This window comes from Osmerus mordax, chromosome 12, assembly GCF_038355195.1.
Source record: "Osmerus mordax isolate fOsmMor3 chromosome 12, fOsmMor3.pri, whole genome shotgun sequence".
In the NCBI taxonomy this organism is placed as follows: Eukaryota; Metazoa; Chordata; class Actinopteri; order Osmeriformes; family Osmeridae; genus Osmerus; species Osmerus mordax.
The window spans coordinates 7,375,315-7,389,919 of record NC_090061.1 but is presented as its reverse complement, the minus strand read 5'-3'; the positions used below and the strand labels follow the sequence as shown (position 1 = coordinate 7,389,919).

Genomic DNA, 14,605 nt, shown 5'->3' with positions numbered 1-14,605 from the left:
CATCCCCTCTCATCCTCGTGTCTACTCTCCCTTCTCTGTAATCCCTCTTTCCTTTACGCCGATATAGAGTGTTTAAACACACAGCTCTGGAGTGCATGTGAGCAGGTGTGTATGAGTGTGTGTATGAGTGTGTGTGTATACTTCAGTGATATAATCTCTACTTTGATCAACAGACCAAAAGCTAAGCAAATAAAGATGAAAGCAGTGTGTGTGAGAGAGAGAGAGAGAGAGAGAGAGAGAGAGAGAGAGAGAGAGAGAGAGAGAGAGAGAGAGAGAGAGAGAGAGAGAGAGAGAAAGAGAGCGAGCAGCGTCTTCTAAACTGAGACAGAGTAAAGCAAGTGGAAGAGCATGGGAGTTAAACAGAGAGAAAGAGACTATGGCCTGATAGAGCAGAACACTTCACACTTGAGAAGGAGAGAAAGGGAGACATGGAGGGAGAGAAGGGGAGGATGGAAAGATAGAGGAGGAGGGAGACAGCAGGAGTGTGATGATGAATGGAAGCAACACATTCAGCCTGTTACAGCCTCATCAAAGATGACATCTCACAGGTAGCCAGGAGAGACAATGCCACAGACTGCTCTAGCCCTCTGACACACACACACACACACACACACACACACACACACACACACACACACACACACATACACACATACACATCCTTGGTAGACAGGCTTACACTTGACACAGACAAATATGCTCACAGACAAACATGCTCACAGACAAACATGCTCCATTGCTGACCAGATTGACTAATGGCAAGGTCAAAGGGCAATAATCCAGACTAGCTGTGTGTCTGTGTGTGTCTATGTGTGTGGGCTTTAAGTTTCACTGGAAGCACCCTATCGCTAAACACTAAAGACTGTTTATCAAGCTAGCATGCTACAGAAGAAACATATTAAAGAATTAATGGCACAACACAAGGATCCTAACCAGACAGTGTTGGAATTCATTGAGACCTTTGGCACATTCAAACATATTGAAAAGCGGCACCCCAAACACCGACCCCCACCCCCCACCCACCCACCCATGTCACCTTTAGAAAAATGTTTCCCCATCGGCTAAACTCAATCATTCCTAGACCTGTTTTCCTTGCTATAGTACTGAAAAAGTGACAAAACACATACACAAGCACCCCCACACACACCTCCTCTGCCGGTAAATGGGGTTGGCTCAGTGTAATAGGAAGTCTTTATCTAAAATTGAAGCTGTGGATTTCAGTGGTAAGGTTGTTTTTTTCTTGTAGACCTGCATGAGTAACAGTCAGATTGAGGAAGGAAAAACAAGATAGAGGATGTAATTCTATCTATTCACTGCACCTCTACAGGAACGAGTAACAATATCTGTATGTGTGTGTGTCAGAGCTAAACCAGAGATTGTCAATCGTTTTGTGTGTGTATGTGTGTATTTGCGAACTTTGTGCTAAGCCAAAGAGCGATATCTGTTCTGTGGGAGTGTGTATTTGTGTATGTTTGAACTCTATGTTAAGTCAGAGAGTGATACTGGTGTGTGTGTGTGAGATACATTTTGCAGAGAAAGATATCAGGTGTGTGTGTGCTCCTTTGTACTACTGTATACAGTATATACTGTACATATATATATATATGTATATAACACAGAAATGGTTTCCCCATATTTGTGTGTGTGTGTTTTTATGTTTACGTGTGAGATGAAGAGATCTACCTCCAGGCTGCGTGCTGGAGTGTCCTTGTGACATGGAATCCCAAGTTGCTCCCAATAGGCAAGTTAAAGTCTCTGGCAGCTCTGCCATGCAAGTATGTGTACACCTGCAGCTGTATAAGTGTGAGTGGGTGAATGAGAGGCTAAAACTTTGAGTGCCGCTAAGGTAGCAAAGCGCTCTATAAATGCAGTCCATTTACCTTGCAGTCCATTTCCACACTCAAACATGTCACACACCATCAAACATGTCACACACACACAAACCAAAACACTCAAGTCTCTACTATACAAAGAGTTACAATTGCTTAGATAATTCCCCAAACCCACTCTCTCTCACACACACATACACACACAGATCATGGAGGCAATTCCAAAATTGCCAGGGATACCTGACAGCATTGGCATGGGATTCCATTAAACCCGCCCCCTCAGCGACAGAAGAGAGGGGCGGACAAATGACATCTATCTAGGACAGAGAGGAATGGAGAAGGGAGATGGTTTTTCCACTGTCATCATATGGTGTGTGTGTGTGTGTGTGTGAGTGAGTGGGTGAGACAAAGAAGGAAAGAGACTGTGTGTGTCTGTGACACAATGTCTACGTGCGCGCGTATCGGTTGGAGTGTGCGTGTGTTTATGTGCATGTCTGTAACAGTGTGTGTATGTGTGTGAATGAGAGATAATGTGACCCTCTCGGCAGGGCCAGTCAGATAACATTCCGGAGCATTCTTTATCTCAGCCTGACCAGCAAAGACTCCAAGACAGCATCCCCTTAGCAAAAACACCATCTATCTAATCTGTACCCCGGCAGAAATACCATCTATACTGGCCCTGAAGTACCATCTGGCACCTGGCAACCACAGGGTCTCTCTCTCTCTCTCTATAATTGAAGGGGCTTTATTGACATGAATGATTAAAATGAACCATGTTGTCAAAGCAGTCCACAGTGAAGAGACAAAACATATGAAAACATCAAAAGTCAGAGGAGTCAGTGGTCACTAGACTTAAGTAATAAACTTAGGAAAACCATGTAACAAAAATAGGAACCAAATCGTGTTTATTTTTGTAGTCTTGGGTTGCAAAAATCAATTCAGCTGGAACTACACTGAATAGACATGGCTGCTTTAGGATCATCTGTTATCACACCCATAGGAAATAGACTAGCTCTGTCTACCCCGAAACCCTCAACCAGATTACATACACAAACTTTCTCTCTCTCTCCCACACACACACACTTTCTTATCTCATGTACTCCCGCTCTCTCTCTCTTTCTACCCTTCTCTGTCTCTTTTTCTCATCCCATCCCTCTTTCAGTCTCTTCTTCTCTCCTGTGTGAGGTTTTAATCTGCTCCTTCTGTTGCCGTGGCAGCCACCTGTGCGATGTCCTCCCCTCCCCGCCATCCTCCTCTTCCACAGGAAAACAAATAAATCACAGGTGGGGGAGAAGAAGGGCAAAGATAAACAAATGAAGAGAAAGACAAACCTGATCCAGAGCCCAGTCCCTAACTCCAGAGAGTCAACAGAATGACTATAGAGGTAACACAGGCTCATGTGACCATGATTGTGTGTGTGATGGAAAAAGAGCAGGGGAATGCATACATAGAGAGATAAGAATAAGAAGAGACATAATGTGTGTGTATGCATTTGTGTGTGGGTGTGTATGTGTGTGTGCGCGCTTGAGAGTGATGATTTAAAGGGGCTGTACGGGACCATGGGTTATCAGGACGTCCTCCGTGCAGGCGGCCATAACAGAGGAACTGTCATCATCTAAATAAGTGATGGGCTGGGGAACAGAGCAGAGAAGGGAGGGAGGGAGGGAAAGGGGGGGAGGAGAAGAAGGAAAAAAAGTGGATGAGGGGGTGGTACAGAGATGGGGGAGAGGAGAAGAGAGGGAAGAGGAAATAAGTTATAGATTGGGAGGAGAGAGAGAGGGAAACAAGGGGGCAGAGAAGGAGGAGGAGATGGAAGAGAGGGAGGAGGAGGGAAGGATGAGGAGATTTGTCTATCTGTCTGTCTGCCTGTGTCTGCAGCACACTCACGTACTCACACACCTTGGTTTCTTTCATGTCTCCAAATACAGATTGATGAGGAGCAGCAGCGCCAAAAACAGAATAAAAAATAAAACCATCTCATTACTGGATGTGAAGAAACACTTGGGAAGAAAAGATGCACCAAGACGGCTTATTACTCCAGCTTGGAGTCTTCTGTGCCCTCTCTCTGTCTAGTGTGTATGTGTGTGAGAATGTGTGTGTGTGTGTTCATCTTCATTAACCCCACAACCATTTAGTGAAATGAGTGTGTGTGAGAGAGAGACAAAGTTGCTCTTCACACTGCGAGGACATAGAAGGAGCCCTTGGACTAATGGACAGGCTTTCTCAGAGTGATTAGCACTGCCACATTAACACAGAGTTTAATGGTATTTGTTTGTTGGAACTGTGTCAGTTTGTGTGTGTGCGTGCCTGCGTGTGTCTTAATGTCTTGAGGTAGGGGTAATGGAGTTTCATTGATTAATGCTTCACATTTAAATCCCAAAACCTTAAATTGGGCGCATGCATTCGAACAGTCTTTCTGTCTCCCCACAAGCACACTGCCTAATCTCAAGACCAGGGCTATTTCCCCCTTTTGACTCTTGGCCCTCTGGTCCAATCAGGCTCACTAGAATGAGGAACTCCTTCAGAGTCTCAGCTTGTACATAAATGAGACACACGTGTGAAGGTGACTCAGCAAAGGCTCAAAACGTTCTGAACGCCTGGCTAGCTCCTGACTTATTCATAAACGTCATTTTTGACTGTGTCTCTTCGGAGAAAGAAGGACCCAGCCAGGTCGGAGGGAAGGATGGAAAACGCCGGCATTAACCTTGAGATGACAGGCTGTGATCTCACTCAACATGAGAGGGAGGGATGGGGGAGGGGAGGAGGGGACACGTGAAGTGGGGCTTCAAGTAGGTGGAGACAGATTCAGAAAGGAAAGAAAGAGGTATATTTTGTTCCTTTTTCGTTCCTCTGAGTCGTCCAGACTGCAAAGCTGCATCGTTGCCCCAGAGAAAACAGAAGCATGAAGAAGACCTGTCTGTCTGCATGGCCATACTCGTTTAAGACATCCTTTAGGAGTGATGTCTATTGGTTCCGGCATCTTCCATCGTCAAACCGGTCTATTTAAAATGGCTGAACAAAACTATGGAACCACTCCAGTACCGAGTGATTATCTGAGTAAGTATTGAACAAATAGTTTGGGTGTCAAAAACAGTGACAGGTTACAGAAACCTCTAAGTGACTCAACTAGGCAGAAATGACGCCCCCAGAGAGGAGAGAAGACAGGCTGACAGATGTACTTTATTCAGTCTCACGGAACAATTCCTGTATGCTGGAATATGAACTGTGTGCTGTAATTAGCAGGCAGGTGAGTCTTTGTGTTTTAAGTCTTTCTGAAACTGAGAGATGGGGCTGTGATATTTGTAACACACATTCCAAAATAGGCAGGCACGCATGGACGCACAGACGCACGCACACACACCTCAGAGCTGACAGCAGAGCTGAGATTAGTAACAGAGTCGGGGGGGGGGGGGGGGGGGGGGGGGATAGGGGGACTGGGGGTATAATTACCCAGTTCTCTAATTTGACTGCATCAGTATTGATGCAGTTGTACCATGGAGACGGTCGTCACGGCGCCCCCAGGCCGAGGGTAACCTGACGGGAATGAGTGGTGACAGCCGTCGCCAGTGCCGCTGCAACGCCACCCATCCACGCTGTCGGGTGCATCGGCCTGATTCTCTCTGCCTCGCCTCTCCCAGACTCCACTCTGGCGGTGTTCCATAGGGCTCCTCTGTGTGTCTGTGTGTGTGTGTGTCAGCTGTAACTACAACTCCCCTTATAAAACATCTATTGGAGAACCAGACACACTATTCAGTTGCCCGGAATTTTTCACCATGACAACCACATTCATTTAACAGCTGTTCTGTAATTTCTATCCCGAAGAGCTGATGCCCAATATAGCAACATGTTTTGAAGGAGTCGGAGTGTGTTGAAGCTGTGTTGGAACCAGATGGTGCTGTGAACCTTCGGTGCTCTGCTGAGAAAGTTTGATCTGCCCTTCCTCTGCCTTGTCCTTCCTCATCCTCTCCTCCCTTCACCCCCTCCTCCCCGCCTCCCTGCCTCCCTGCCTCCTCCACCTCTTCATCCAATTTGACCTTTGCCTTCACTCTTCTTTTTTGTCCCTGAGGAGTATATGTCTGTGTGTGTGTTGTGAGTGAATATTTGGGTGTTGGGTGGTCCATGTGTGTGTATTGATATGCCGACTGTCTGTGTGTCTGGTATGAGTGTCGGCTTAAATATGTGTGTGTGTGTGCATGTGCGTGTATGTGTGTGATGACAGGCTTAGCTCCCCTTCACTAAAGAGGGTTAAGTCACACACGTTCACGCACAATTCCATGATGGGAGGGGGGGGGAAGGAGAGAGAGGTGGGGGGGGGAGAAGAGGAGAGAGAGAACAAAGACAACCTGCCGACGTGTTCCGTTGTCGAGCAGTGTGGGCGCTGGGGCCAGGACAAATTTAATTCAGCCAGGGGATTTAGCCCATTCACCGGCCACTGATGCGCCCGCTTTGTAAGAAGCCTATCTCTCACACTAGCGCTACGCTAATCATCTAGCCGAGGGTACAGAAAACCCATTCACCTCTGCTAGCAATGGCTTAGCATTGCTAATTAACTCTACACATTAAGACACCCGAGGAGAAGAAAATGACTTTGACCAAAGAGTTCCTTTTTGTAAGAACGCTGAAAAGAAGGCACAACTCATAGAAGGATTTACAGAAAGCAGAGGCACGCACATTGTAATTACAGCGCCAGCTCGACTATTTAGCTAAATCCTTCACTTCAGCATAGAACAAACAAACGGCTAATTTTGATAGTAGGCAGGAGACAGAAAACACAGTTAGCTATTATAGCATTATAAAACATCCCAATTAAGAAAGACATAAAACACACGGACGCACACACCTACCATGCATCATTAGTAGCCTATTAAACATGCACATTGATGCAGGGCATTTAAAAAAAAAAAAAATATGTTTAAGTGCTATAAGTGTAGCAGATAATCAAGGATTAGACTGTAACAGTGCCCAGTACATCTCTTTCTCTCTGAGCCTCCCTGGGTCTGTCCGTCTCGCTCTGCCAGCCCTGCCTAGAGGCCAGGTGCCAGGCACAGGTGTGCCCACACCCTCTGATACCCTCAGGCCTAAAGGTCAGCGAGGGGTTAAACTCCAGCTGGGCCTTCCCAGCATGCACCTCTGTCCCCATATGGCCCCGGAGTTCTGGACTAACCCCGTGCCCAGAAAGGAGGGGTAGGGAAAAATACTGGGATGGAACATGAAAGAGAGAGAGAAAGAGAGAGAAGGAGAGAGAAAGGGAGAGAGGATAGAAAGAAAGAGATGGAGATAGTGAGAGAGAAAGAGAGAGGGAGGGATAAAGAAGGGCAGAGAGAAGAGAAAAAAACAGAAATTTTGAGAGAGAAAGAAAGAAACAGAGACAGAGACAAACTCCCATGTTTGCAGTCTCCCAAATGATGGATTGCCAGGGAGGCAGGTGACAGCCCGTCAGCGGAAGAGTGAGAGATAGAGAAAGGAGAGAGAAATTAGAGATTCGACTCAAACACCACACACACCACAGACACGCGCATGGGTGGGTGTGAGCTGGAGACACCCAGACTTCACTGTATTTGACAGGCTGCACTCTGCCTTGTCAGAGAGAGAGGGAGAGAGAGAGATAGATAGAAGGAGAGAGAGAGGGGTGGAGATAGAAGGCCAGGCCTCTTAGAACCATCACTCTGTACAGTCCTTATTTACCTAGCTATCACTCAGACTAGAGAGAGGAGCAGAGGAAGGGGAAGACATGTGATAGGGAAGGAGGGAGGGGATGGAGAGGAGTGAAGAGAGAGACATGTTTAGAGGCAGAGGTAGAGAGTGGGGACATTTAAATAGAGAAATGAAGGGAAGTCAAAAAGGGTGATAGTAAGAGTGGAGAGAAGGGGTGAAGGGGGAGACACAACCTGCACTCCTTATTTGACCATCCATCATAAGTATTTGCTAGTGCAATTTAAGGAGGGAGGGAGGTAAGGAGAGGGCATGGGGGCTAGGGACGAAAATGTATACAGTGACAGAATGAGCAATAACAGGGACTTGCTATGGAAACGGAGAAAAAGAGATGAGAGAGATGAGACATAGAGGGAGACTTTACACTGAGCTGAGCCGCTTCTCTCAAACTCCCCTGTCTTATCCTCGAGTCAACTCCTGACACACACTTGCCTCGGGAACTGGATGAGACATTTGCATTTACACACACACACACACGCACGCACACACACGCACACACGCACACACACACACACACACACATGAACACACACACAACCCATGCTACCCTTGGGACACACACTCATCCTCAGAAAACATCACATACAAAATGAGAGAGTAAAGTAAGGAGATGGAGCAGAAGATAAAAAATTCAGGGTCATTTCAGTATGTTATACGGTCTACAGCAATATGAATTTTTTTGTTGCTCTTACTCTTTCTCCACCAACCCCTCTTCCCCTCTCTCTCTCTCCTTCTCCCTCCCTCCCCCCCCCCCCCCCCCCCAGTTTCTCTCACAGACAGACAGACTCACACTGGGACTATCAGCATGCCGAAACACACAACCAGGCGTTCTGTAGAAAGGAGATGATTAATTAGTTAGCCAGCAGTCAAGTCGGAAGAAAGGCTTGTCTATCACGGTATCACTCTGAGCCCCCCCGCCCTCCCCCCCCACACACACCATCAGTCAATGTTCTGACTAAAGAGAGAAGGGGGGGGGGGGTAGGGAGAGGGGGGTGTAGGACTAGAGATAACGAGAGGGCGCTAATTAATTAGCACCCATTTTCCTTTTGTACTGCTGAGTCTCAATTGTGCCCGACGAACTCCTGGCCCCCCGTTAGCTAAACCCTAATCATGCACAGGAAGGAGCATGGAGCTGGGGGAATGGACGTGTTCTCTGCCGTGTGTGTGAGTGTGGCATGTGTCTATGTGTGTGCAAGAGAGAGAAAGACACTGATTGAAAGAGTGTGGATGTGTGTGTGGACGTGTGTGTGGACGTGTGTGTGGTGTAGAGAAAGACAACGTGGAGGTGTGTGCAGTGATGGGAAGTTAGGAGGGCTTGTGTGTATGTGTGCATGGATAAGTTTGTGTTGTACACGTGCGTGTCTTTATATACTTGGGTAGACAGTGTGTGTGTGTGTGTGTGTGTGTGTGTGTGTGTGTTTGTGTATGTGAGAGAGACAGAGATAGAGAGATAGACAGACAGAGATAGAGACAGAGAGAGCATGTCCAGTCATGGATTTTTCTCATTTAGCCCTGACGTAAAGGTTTTTGGTGGCACTGTGCCAAAACGTCTGATCAGAGAGAACGAGAGAGAAAAAGAAAAGAAAAAAAGACGAGAAAGAGCTGTGTCGTCTATGAAAAACAGAAAGCCTCCTGTCAAGACACAGCATCCATATTCATAGCCTCATCATTGATGCATCCCTCACTGGTCCTCCCGCAGTAAGAAGAAAAAAGAGAGAGAGAAAGAAAAAGGGAGGGAGACAGAGAGGGATGCAGGATGAGTGAGACAGAGAGAGAGGCAAGAGAGGGAGAGACAGAAAGAGAGCGAGGGAGAGAGAGACACAGACAGAGCGAGAGGGAGAGGGAGAGAAAAAGAGAGGGAGAGAGAGTGAGAAAGAGAGAGAGGGAGGAGGGGAAGGAGAAATAACAGTCCCGCTGTATAGACCCTAACCCTAACGGTACACTGTATACATACAACAGAAGAAGTAGAACAAACATTATTATCATCTGCTCGTCAACAAAAGACACTACTCCGCCTTATCCACCCCCCCCCCCCCCCTCTCTCTCTCATGACATGACTCTCAATACATGACTGTACTTGTTAACCTTCTAGGTCATCGTAAAGATACATGTACTTATGTATCTCTCACACACATTCACAAACACACTCACACACAACGACACCCTGCCCCTATTCATCCCTCATCACACGTCTCCAACTGGAAGAGGAAACCTTATTCTGCTGTTTTTCTCCAAATTGCATTTCTCCTTTTGAATCCCTCCATCCATCTCCTGAAATCCTATTTTCATGACAAACAATAAGACACACACAGTCACTCCATCACTGCCCCCCCCCCCCCCGATAACTCCTCTGTCAGACGCAGCCTGGAAGACAGAGAGTGACGGAAGACTGTGGGATGCCACTAACTCCTAAAAACCACGAGAGGTTAAGAGTGTTTGTGCGTGTCTGGGTGTGTTTGTGTTTAGTGGGAAGGACAGTAGGTAAGAGTGTGTGTAGCATACACATCATCCACACAGTAAGAGTGTGTGTAGCATACACATCATCCACACAGTAAGAGTGTGTGTAGCATACACATCATCCACACAGTAAGAGTGTGTGTAGCATACACATCATCCACACAGTAAGAGTGTGTGTAGCATACACATCATCCACACAGTAAGAGTGTGTGTAGCATACACATCATCCACACAGTAAGAGTGTGTGTAGCATACACATCATCCACACAGTAAGAGTGTGTGTAGCATACACATCATCCACACAGTAAGAGTGTGTGTAGCATACACATCATCCACACAGTAAGAGTGGGTGTAGCATACACATCATCCACACAGTAAGAGTGTCACTATCTCTGCAGATTACAATCCCTTGCACGCACACACCAGCAATCACTTTCCAATTACAAGATCTTGTCTGAGCTGTATTTGGCATGGGCTGCTTCTCTTGACAGGTTATAAATCAATTTACACTGAAGATATTGAGGGCCATTTTTAGTAATCAAAATGGTTTTTATCTCAGAAACACAACTTTTATCTACATCTTTTACATTTTCATTACATTTCATATTTTCTTTGTTTAGCAGATGCTTATGACAGGCCAATATACAAGTAAAGAGACCAACAGTAAAGTAGAAGGAATAGTATTAACTTAAAGTATCTTGTGATCTAGTTGAAATACATTTTAAATCCTTTCAAATGCTTATGTGTCATTGATTTATCTTCACTGGCTTAAATGGGGCCGACGGTATAGTCCCACTCCCACCTGTTACTCCAGGCAAAGAGCATTTACTATTTGAATACAGGTCAATTAACTACATGTACCCACATCCACAGGAGAGACACTGGGAGCACACTGTGTGACACCAGGCTATGGGTGAGAAGCATTTGTAGCATTGAACAAAACACAGACAACTGCCAGCCAGCAGGCTCTGCCTTGAAGCCAGGACCTCACTTATTCAATCTAGATGTAACACACATGACATCCTGCTAGGTTGGTAGAGAACTGTGTGTGTGTGTGCGTATGTGTGAATGTATGTGCGTGTTTGTATCTGAATGACAAACCACAGACAGTAGCTACAGAGTAGTTTTCAGCTCATTAAGCTAGCGTTAAGCTAGCATTACTCACCAGTCTTGTCGATTTTTTCACTGTGTGATTTCACCGCTTCCTGGCCAGGAAGACATGGACATGGGCCCTCACACTTGGGAGAAATGCCCTTTTCTGACGTACACGCCTGGAACTCCAGCTTACACTATGGAAACAGACAGAGAGATTTGAGGATAATGTTGTATTAATGTAGAAGCTATTCCAAGGGGTGCATGCCTGGAACTTCAAAAAAAACATAAACATACATTTGGCGGTAATGTCATATTTTCATATGACAGGTATGCATGCCTGCAACCCAAGGGTAAGGTAGTATTTGCTTGAATAACATGCAGAAGTGCACTCAAACTACATAAGACACACTGTTGCGGTTAATGTAGCATTTGTTTCCCTAATGTACCAGCAAAGATCTCTGGCTTGCTACAAAACAGATAAGCCTAGGAATGATGGGAAATGAAGTCTTTCACAAAATATGTCCTGGCCATGTATCTCCCGACTCTTTATCTCCAAACAACAGCATATACAAAACAACAATTACAACAATAGCCTGAAAGCATGAAACCAACCCTCCTGCCTGCAATAACCAAGCTCAATGAAAGCAAAAATAAATAAATAATAAAAATAGTCAAGTCACCCAAAAAAATCCAATCACAAACTACCTCCCAGCGAAATAATGAGGCTTCAGATGGATAATGTAAATTCTGCCTGGGAGGATCTGGAAGTGTCGCTCCTGCTAACACACAGTGTGCGCACACAGACACACACACACCCCTCCAGTCTCAGCTTTCCTGCTAACACACACAGTGTGCACACGCAGACACACACACCCCTACGGTCTCAGCTCTCCCGCTGACACTTCCAATTTCACACCTTCTAATTTAAATCCATCACTTCCTCCATGACAGTTTGTAGATAGCGGCACTAATGTCGCCTAATGAAATTTGTTGACAAAGGTACGGTGAGGCCCCGGTCTACACATATTGAATTACCTGTCTGTTGAAGGAGCTGCGTGTGTGCGGGTCATTTGTGTGTCATGCACGTGTGTGTGTGTGTGTGTGTGGGGGGGGGAGATACACCCCTGCTGGTGCAATTAACTGTCGCTAATGTCAAAGAAATGTGGTTGACTTTTAAGAAGACCCAAGAATCTTTAGGAAAACATCTGCCACTATCTGCACCATTGTGATGTGTGTTTTAATGAGACGCATGCCTTGGAAGGTACCTAGCGAATTAGAGAAGAGACAGGCAGAAAATGCTGTGAAAAAACACCAACGTGGAGAAAAGGGGAGAGAAACAAATAATGAGAATAAAGAGAAAGTCAGATTGAGAAAGACAGAGAGAGAGAGGAGAGAGAGAGAGAGAGAGAGGAGAGAGAGAGAGAGAGAGAGAGAGAGAGAGAGAGAGAGAGGGAAGAGAGAGAATGTGTGTATGTGTGTGTTTGCGCGGGCGGCGGATGAGAGTAAAGCAGGACTACATATTCGGAGCGCAGCGGGCTTCCAAGAGTTTCCAGAGAGAGAGAGGGATGAGCAGACAGAACAGTGGAGGAGGAGAGGAGAGACGGAGGAGAAGAGGAACGACTTAAGGGAGAGGAGGAGAACCGTAATGGAGCTTCACCCAACAGCCAAACATCTCTCCAGAGATGAGAGATTTGAAATGTGTGCATTTGTGAACTTGTGTGTACTTGTGTACGCTGTGGAATGTGTAAACATATAATACCAGGGCTCATATTAGTCACTCTTAAATATGTGTGTGTGTGTGTGTGAGGTGAAAGATCACGCAAAGCAATTTCATATATTTGGAACCAGATTCCTTTTACAGCTAGCTGAGCTTAAAAACACTCCAAGCTTTCACATGGATCTTCGGGGCAGGAGGGGGGGGGGGGGGAGGGAGGGATGTGTGTGTGTGTGTGAGAATGAGAAAGGGGGAATAGAGGGAACGTGTGTGTGTGTAAGTGAGTGCATGTATGTGAAATTGAGAAAAGGGGAGAGAGAGTGTGTACATAAAGTGTATGAGTGTTAATGTGAGTGTCTCAGTGTGTGTGTGTGATGGGTGTGTGTGTGTGCAGGAGGGTTAACAACCAACTCCCCCAACAAGATGGGGACTGATTGTTGATCCCTGTGTGGCTCTGTGGCTCAACTTCCTGCTCAGCGAAAACCCAGATTAGTTTGTGTGTGTGTGTGTTGCGGGAGGCATTTGGCTATTAAAGGTCTCAGATTCCCTAGTTCTTTTATCACCGTAAAGGTGACGGGTGGGGGAGTGGGAGGAGAGATAATTGGAGAGGTGATAGAGAGAGGGAAAGTGAACGAAACAGAGAAGAGAAAAGGAGGGAGAAGAGGGAGAGGGGGTTACCTTTTTCTCACTCTCTCTCGCGCTAAACGAGGGAGCCCAGAATCAAATCGCAGTGGCGGACATAGTTCATTCATGAGGCCATCCATCATGGCTGACGCAGTCATTTACGAAACGCCGTCATCCCCAAGCAACCAACAGGGGTGTGTATGTGTGTGTATTGAGGCCATTTATATGTATTCATGGAACAGTGTGTGTGTGTGTATGGGTGTGTGCATGACTGTGGTATGAGTGTGTGTGTGTGTGTGTGTGTGTGTGGGTGTGTGTGTGGGTGTGTGTGTGTGTGTGTGTGTGTGTGGGTGGGTGTGTGTGGGTGGGCAAGGAGAGGAGGATGAGAGGAGGAGTGGTGATGAAGGGTGGCAGAGGGTGAAGGGAGATTTTCCAACCGAGAGATCACTGTGGTGACAGTCAAGTGTGATATTTGACCCTGTTTTCAGTTTATGATGGCGGTGAGGAGGAGAGAGAAAGAAAGAAAGGAAGGAAGAAGACAATTGGGGGAAGGGGGGGGGGGTTGTAGGCAGCTTGTTATTACCAGATACAATAGTTCAACTGAAACAACATGGAGCTGGAAACATGATTATGGTGATTACGAGAGCATGCTCCTCACAGGAGTAGAGAGCAAGAGAGGGAGGAGAGAGACCGATAAGAGGAGAAGGTGAAAGAGAGGGGAGGTTTGAAAGCAGTGAAAAGAGAGAAAGAGTAGCGAAAGAGCACAGTAGAAAGATGAGACAGGAGGAAGCTGCTATGATATCGGAACCAAAGACAAAGAAGAGAGGGGGGCAGAAGAAACCGGAAGCCATAGACACAGAGAGAGTGGTTCAGAGAGAGAGGAGGTGTGGACGTCTCACCTTGGAGGAGTAGGTGTGGCCATCAGAGCCACACACTGGGCTGGGGTGGATGACAGGGCACGGCCTACATGTCCCATGAGCCCCTGCTGCAACCAAGTGTTTGTGGGCCACACTTCCTTTACGGGGCTTCACACTGAATAAAGACAAAGAGAGAGAGAAAGAGGGAGAGAGACGAGGAGAGAGACAGACAAAGAGGTAGAGCAAGAGACAGAACGAAAAAAAGAGAAAAGAGAAGACAAGTGGAAGGAACGATTAGACTGAGAAAGACAAATGAT

General features: G+C 46.4%; 1 protein-coding gene across 1 annotated transcript in view; it reads right to left on the bottom strand.

Moving 5' to 3' along the window:
- spock1 (SPARC (osteonectin), cwcv and kazal like domains proteoglycan 1) overlaps positions 1-14,605 on the bottom strand; it is a 21,800-nt gene that overhangs the window by 3,726 nt on the left and 3,469 nt on the right. Inside the window, 3 exon segments of the mRNA XM_067248117.1 lie at positions 10,951-11,013; positions 11,095-11,287; positions 14,331-14,463. Of these exon segments, the coding sequence (XP_067104218.1) occupies positions 10,951-11,013; positions 11,095-11,287; positions 14,331-14,463 (389 nt within the window).